This window comes from Morone saxatilis, unplaced genomic scaffold, assembly GCF_004916995.1.
Source record: "Morone saxatilis isolate NCDOM2014 unplaced genomic scaffold, NCSU_SB_2.0 Contig18, whole genome shotgun sequence".
In the NCBI taxonomy this organism is placed as follows: domain Eukaryota; kingdom Metazoa; phylum Chordata; class Actinopteri; family Moronidae; genus Morone; species Morone saxatilis.
In genome coordinates, this window is record NW_023339740.1 from 21,206,895 (window position 1) to 21,214,052 (window position 7,158).

Here is a 7,158-nt window from a genome sequence, read left to right on the forward strand (position 1 = left end):
TATTTTTAATAGGCGTTCCCCACTGGTCATCTCATTTATATCAACATTCCCATGGTTTGAAAAGGCCACAGTTGGCATGTTTCTGCTGTATACAGTGTAATTTGAGTGTCAGTGTTAAATATTTGGCAAAATTTCCTGAACTTTGGTTCTCTATTGTCTTCCAATTTTAATGGTACCATATATTACAATTTCCACACAGTTACTGAATCAAATGAAGCTTCCACTCTACTTTTTTCCATGTCAGCGTAAAGACATCATTTCTAAAAATGTTATAAAAAACAACTGTCTTGAGCTTCCCTCTTTTATTTTTCTGTTTGTCAGGGTGTTTTTTTGTTTTATTCAAACTGTTGCTTTTTCTGCAGCAGTAGATAATGGATTAGCATTTTGAAGTATTTTGACTAAGAGACACTCATTTGCTTTGAATACGTCACTGTCTGACAGCTCAGCTCACGCACATTACGAGCTTCTTTGATTTTGTTTGCCAGTGGCGGTTTTTATTCTCCATCGGTCTGTGTACATTTGTCATTTTCTCCAACCATTTGGCTTTCAAACAAACTAGCTGACGAATATTATTCTGAAAGGAATATGTGTGGTGAGTGAGATCATAACTTGTACAGCGTCTTTGGCCAATATCAAAATTAAAATGGATCTCTGTCCAGTTTTAATTGATGTTCCTGAGATTTGTTGCCATTTTTTGTGACTTGTGTAGTTTTCTAATCTTTGCTTCAAAAGTCTTTGAAGATCATTTTTTTATTTTTACCTCAGTTGAAAGTACGATTGCAGTGTCTAAAGGAAATGGTATTATTTTTCATTAAAAGCATATTTTGTCAAAGAGAACTTTATTTGTTTTTAAGTGTCCACCGCATCTTCCTTCTTCACAGGTCCATTCTCAGACGTGGTCACCACAAATCTCAAGCTCTCCAACCCTACAGACAGGAATGTGTGTTTCAAGGTGAAGACGACGGCGCCGCGCCGGTACTGTGTGCGGCCAAACAGTGGAATCATCGATGCAGGCACCTCAATCAACGTCTCAGGTAATGATTGAGGAATTGGCACTGAGTAGAGGCCGTTAAAGCTGCCTGGAAGGTAACTTTATTCACTCACTTATTTACATCCAGGCTACTTTAACATGTAGCTGCTACTGTTGCTGAAACAATTACCAGAAAAAATATGTGATAGTTTGATATGTACTTTGGATACAGCTTCTCAAATATAAGGGGTTGTGCTGTTTATGTATGTGTACCCCTAGGTTGTTTGACTGTTACTCAGACAAAGTAAGCAACTTAAAGGTATCATTTCTGGTCTGGTGTGATCAATTTGGGTTGTTTTTGTTTAGATTTTATAAACTACATGATTGATATTGCAAATTATAATTCTTTGTAGCCCTAATTTCTACAGCGGTGCTTTATAAGACCCATCTTAATATCACTGACTGTTTTATTTTTATTTGTATCTTGATAATCTCTCTGGTATCATCATGGGTTTGCCCTTTTTACCTCCTCCTCTCTCATTACCCCGTATTCCCTCGTCCTCTCTCCCCAGTCCTTCCTAGCAGGCTTCGTTCCCAGTTGTGTACTTTGAGGGAGACAGGTACAGGCTAGTGTTTCCACACTGTGCCACCTCTGCCATTTACAGCCACAGACTCATTTTACAACCTCCCCTATCTGGTGTCAACAACTGCAAACTGTGTCACTGGGGCCGGCAGTCAGCAGTGGGCGACAAATCAACACAGTCCAGGACACTGCCATCATTTGAGCTGGGCTGAGAAAGGTCACAGGTTTGAGTCCCAAAAGGAGATTGCTTTTCTTAGAATGTAGTCGCTATAGGCAAACACATGGCCTGGTCCGTAACCCCTTTCTGTCCGATCTGTCTTCAGGGAGGAGTGTACATAACAGCATGAGACAGAGTTATTGGTTTTTATCTCGCAGCCATTGTATGCTTTTACATTGAACACACATTAAATTACAAATGATAAACTATTATTATTATTATTAAAGACCCTGCACATCCATGTTAATCTCACAAAAGTGATTTCACATATTTTTGGTTGATTACACGTCTTCTCAGGAGTGTGGGTGTCTGTGTGGGTGTGTAGTCCATTTCAATCATGCAGCTTGTGTTATCTAGAATTGAAGGTTCTGTGCAGCGCGTAAACAAAATACCACATGGATTAATGGATTCAGGGGACTTAAAACTCCAGGAGAACAGCGGGCCGCAGAAAAATCAAAAGGGTTGGCCAGCATGGGATACATGTTTCATCATTTATCAGAATCATATCATTTATATAATTCATAATAGATTATCAGCTGCAGAGCAGTGAGCTGCAGTTGTTGGACCTGAAGGATACATACAGTGTGTTTGTGTAATACTGAATGTTAACAGAACTTTTGTATACAAGAATACTTCACAGGTAAACCCTGCTTGGTTGTTCTTGGGTGAAATATTCTAAAAGCACCGATTGTGATTCCCAAAACAACATCACACTGTCCATATTGAAGTATTGTAATATTGAGTTTTGGTCCTCCATCTTAGAAGATTGCACAGGATCTGTAACTCGTTGCAGTCCAGTTTTGTCTCGTATTTCTGGCCTGTAATTTTTAACAAAGCAGCACAAAAAGACAAATAGGCATCCACTTGCATCAGGGTGAAAGGGAGCTGTCTGCCACAGGATACCTACATATTCGAGATGTGTCACTCGCTGGCTTAGCTGAGGATAGACACAGTGCTTTTGAAGCTCAACCCAGCTGTAACTGTATATGTTCAATGTAGCCATGACCACAGGAATGTTGCTGAGGTTGATTGGTGTTATGTAGCAGCATCCAGTGGAAAAATATGTGGCGTGAATGTTTAAAAAAAAAAAAAAAATCCTTCTTGTGTCCACAAATATTGAGCTTCTTCTGGGAATATGTCAGAAGTTTGTCTGACATACTCAGGACATGTTAGCATTCCAAAGGGAAGCAGAAAGCAAAATAACATACCACAATAAAAAAATATCAAATCTTTTGTTGCAGTTGTTTGAATTAGCTTCATTCAATTTCCCTTACGGCAATTTTCTAGTGTGCCTATGTGATGACAGGAGAAGAAAGGGGTTCTCCTGTCTTAACTGTCATCCATATTCTTAAAACATTAATGCTAATATGCTACACACAAGGTCTGTATCAGTATCTAAAAGCCACGTTTGCTGTTCTACCCACCAACTAATAACAGAACTTAACCTCTAAGTGGTAGTGTGGTGGATCGAATGCTTTTGACTCCTGGGTTATTTCCCACCCTGAAATAGGTTTGCTGGTCTGTAGTCAGTATTATTTTATTTATTCCTTTTGAATTATATTGAATTAGATGGACCCAGGAGAGCACAATCAGAAGTGTGAGATCCTGCTACCCTGAGAAGCCTGAATATGAATTTGTTTTATGAGAGTTAGCTCTTACATGCTGGAGAGTTTTCCCTCCAGGCCTGTATCTCGACGACTCTGGTTGACTTCACTCTCTTCCACACTCCCACGCTATATTGTCTCAGTGGGCTTGCTGATCTTTGACCAGGTTTTTGTGTTGAGTAATACTGAACAAAGTGGACAGGGAGCACCCTTTTTACAAGTGAGGCTTGTCTGAATCGGTGTGAAAAGGTTACTGTTAGAGATACGGGTGTAACAACGAGCCGTATGGTATCGTGTTTCATATCGGATCTCGTTCGGTGTCACATCGTGTCGTAATGTTCACCTCATTTGAATTCACCTCATATCTTGTGTTTAGACTTTATCTTTTGTTATGATGGCACAACAGCTGTTTCCTTATTTTTGTTATATTGTCAAACACACGTTTTGTTTTCTGTTCTGCTGCTGAGAATTCACATTAAGTGGGTCAGGGAAATATTGATGTCTCAAGTTTTATACTTTTATTGAAGATGAACATTGAGATGTAACACTGTGAAAATTTTAAATATGTAAGGCACATGGTCAGGTTGTTTTTCCTGTACTGAGGATATATTGCATCATGTTTTTCTTCATGGTTTTGTTTGGAATTGAGCCATGAATCTTCTCAATTATTACACCCAAAGCTATAGAGAAGAGTTTAAACAATTAGTTTATTAATCAAATAAATCAGTTAATCGATTGACAGATAACTAATTTGCATTTAAGTGATTTTTCAAGCAGAAAATGTGATACGATTTGCTGCCTCTCTCCGTTTATCATTACAAATGGATTATATTTGGATTTTTAATGTTCCGTTGCACTGTAATAAAAAGACATTTGTAGAAGCATTTAAACTATTTTCTGACTATAATCCAGAAAACACCTAATTTATTTTTTAATTAATTGATAATGAAATGTGCAGGCCCTGTAATATTTGTAATCTGCATGTATGGTCATTACAAAGGAACAGGAACCATGGGTGGACCTCTGTAAGCACTTCAAGGTAAATAGTTAGTGCGCTTGTGAGCATCTCATCTCACGGGACGCAACTAATTAGTGACAGGAAAGGAAAGTTTTCTTGCCTCCCTCCCTCACCCCTCTAATGGTTCCATTCATCATCAACAAGCAGGCAGGCGATTACCATCCTGCTTGACCGTGTTGACTACAATTACCCTCTGTGAGATTTATAAACGATTGCCCAGTGTGAAGTAAGAATACTAAATCATGCCATTAGCAGAAGTAGCTCTTTGTAAAGGTGTGTTCAAAGACTGGAGATCAAAGATGATTGAAATCACTTTTTCCCCTGCTGTGAGTTTTTCCATCTCAGGCTTTGGCTCAGGACCTTTTTCATGTTATTCACTGTTGCTCAAAGAACTTACATGCTTTCCTGCCTCCATTCTCTCGTATTGTCCCCTTGGACTTAAGGTAGATGGCCGTGCAAATTAGGTCTGACTCAAACAGGACGTTCTCAATCTGTTCATGCCGTCTGTTTCTGGTTTGCGATATTGAACTGCCCTGATTGCTGTAATGGTGCACTACATCTCTGAGGTTTTCCACTCTAGGGAGAATTGGCATGTGCCATATATGAAAACCATCCTGATAGCTACACCGGCTTTGAAATTAGGAGGTCATTCCCTTTTTAGTGAAAAGCCAAAGAATCACGCGAGCATTGCAGACATAGTTGGTACTGATGTCAAAATACGCCTTTCAATTACACCCTTATTTAAAAACCGAAGGCAAAGGAGGAAAAGACCACCAATCAATAGCCACTTTCATCCCCTCTGCACTTGAATACTAACATAAGAAAGTGATCATTGTAAATCATTGTTACAGCTTTAACATACCTTCTCAGTCACTGGAATGACTTCAAATAACACACCACTGACTGAGAGCACTGATGTGGTGATGGGTTAAAGTAGTATTCCATCTCCACACCTGCTTTTTGTTAGAGCGATATGTAATGTTAAGAAAGAAAACGACAGGGTTGGAAGCTGTTAGAAAGATTACCCCCTGGGGTATTTGGAGATACGTCATTGTTTCGCTGTCATGGTAACACAAACTTAGAAATAAATCATCTCCACCACTTTTTCCGAGCAGCAGGGGCAAGCCCAGAGCCTTGAAGACGTGGAGGCCTTAGTTAACCGTTTCACAAATACATGGGTATTTGATACTCACTAATTCCTCTTTATATCCAAGGAATGGACAAAGAGTTGAGAACGGGAGAGGTGGAAAGTTGCAGTAGTATTGGCCTAATTGCTGGTGTACCGTAATTGTTTGTTTTGTGTTTGGGGTGGCAGATTTTACCCACAAATCATGTTTCCTGCTGCAGAGGATTGAAGGACAAGACACTTTTTCTGACACATTTTCCTGAGCTGGGGTCTAAAAAAAAGGGAAATAAATGCTATAAAGTTAGTAGAAGTTAAATTTCCACATTTAATATAAGCCTGTCCTGAGTCATTTTAATAATCCTACAGCGCTTACATGTGATCCAACAATAAAACATTTTGTCACTGGCCTGGCCTGGCCTGGTTGGGCAAATGGGTCGAGAATCTACTGGCCCTGATTAAAGTTTTATATCAAATGTTCTGCTTTTCTTTTGGCTTTAAGCAACTGTTTCCAATAATAATGTCTGTCCTGACTCATCAGACTTTGTTGGGTACTTATAAGAAACCCAACGGAACATCTGTTGCTATGTATTGAGTCGTCGTTTTCAACCCAGTCGTATGTTTTTCTCATTGCAGTGCTCTTTTAGCGTTTCAATGTGTATGTTGTTTTAGGATTAATCCCCATTGCATCTTATTAAGCAAACAGGCCTCGCTGTGTCTGTTTTCGCTCGGTGTGCTATACTCTCATTCCCCGAAGGATAGACACGGGCAGAGGGGAGCAAAGACTAGAGCAAAGACTAGAGCAAGGCGTAGTAACATCCCTCGCCAATCAATGTCTGTAAAATCATTTAAATCAATGCATTTATTTGTTTACTTTTTCAAACACTGGCCCGATCAGGTAGCTGGATAATTGTATTTACTGGCCCAGCTTAACTTGTTACTGGCCCCGGGCCATCGGCCAATTCTTATTGTTGGATCCCATCACAGTTTTGCTGTGATTAGAAGACATTGTTTTGACATTTCTTTTCAGAGCGGGTGAGAGAAAACATCCTGAAATCTTTACCTTATGTTTTCCTTCCCATGCTGACGCTGACTGTCATTTTGTATTTCAGTTATGCTGCAGCCTTTTGACTACGATCCCAACGAGAAGAGCAAACACAAGTTCATGGTCCAATCCATGTTAGCACCTCCTGACATGACCGACATGGAGGGAGTGGTGAGTGTATCTCCTTCCCGAAATCATCTCTCACTGCATGTTTTAGCTGCAACATTCTTTAAAACATAAATTCTCTGCACACAGATGTAATACAGTCGCTCATAAACTGTGATCAACTGCGCCTTTAATACTGTAGGACAGGAAATACATCCAGTGAGTTTAACTGTATGGAAAGAGGCAGTCGATCTGCTACTCCCAGTCTGGATGAGAGGCTGTGTCGCAGTGCTGACACACAGCAATAAAAAACACAATGAGCACAGTTCAGTCGTAACGGTGTGTGTGTGTGTGGTCTCAAAGTAATCTTTACGATCACTGGCTAACATGCTTACAGTAAATCATTCTTAACATGCCAAAAAATGTTTTCAGAATTTGGTATGATGATGATGATATTGCGAATCACACTGGAACACACACTCACACACACACA

At 39.7% G+C, this 7,158-nt stretch overlaps 1 protein-coding gene across 1 annotated transcript in view; it reads left to right on the forward strand.

The window, feature by feature from the left end:
• Positions 1-881: 881 nt before the first annotated feature.
• The window catches only part of LOC118327983 (vesicle-associated membrane protein-associated protein B/C-like), a gene marked incomplete at its 5' end in the record, with an annotated part of 13,176 nt that continues 6,899 nt past the window's right edge, over positions 882-7,158 (forward strand). Inside the window, 2 exon segments of the mRNA XM_035661551.1 lie at positions 882-1,034; positions 6,628-6,731. Of these exon segments, the coding sequence (XP_035517444.1) occupies positions 882-1,034; positions 6,628-6,731 (257 nt within the window).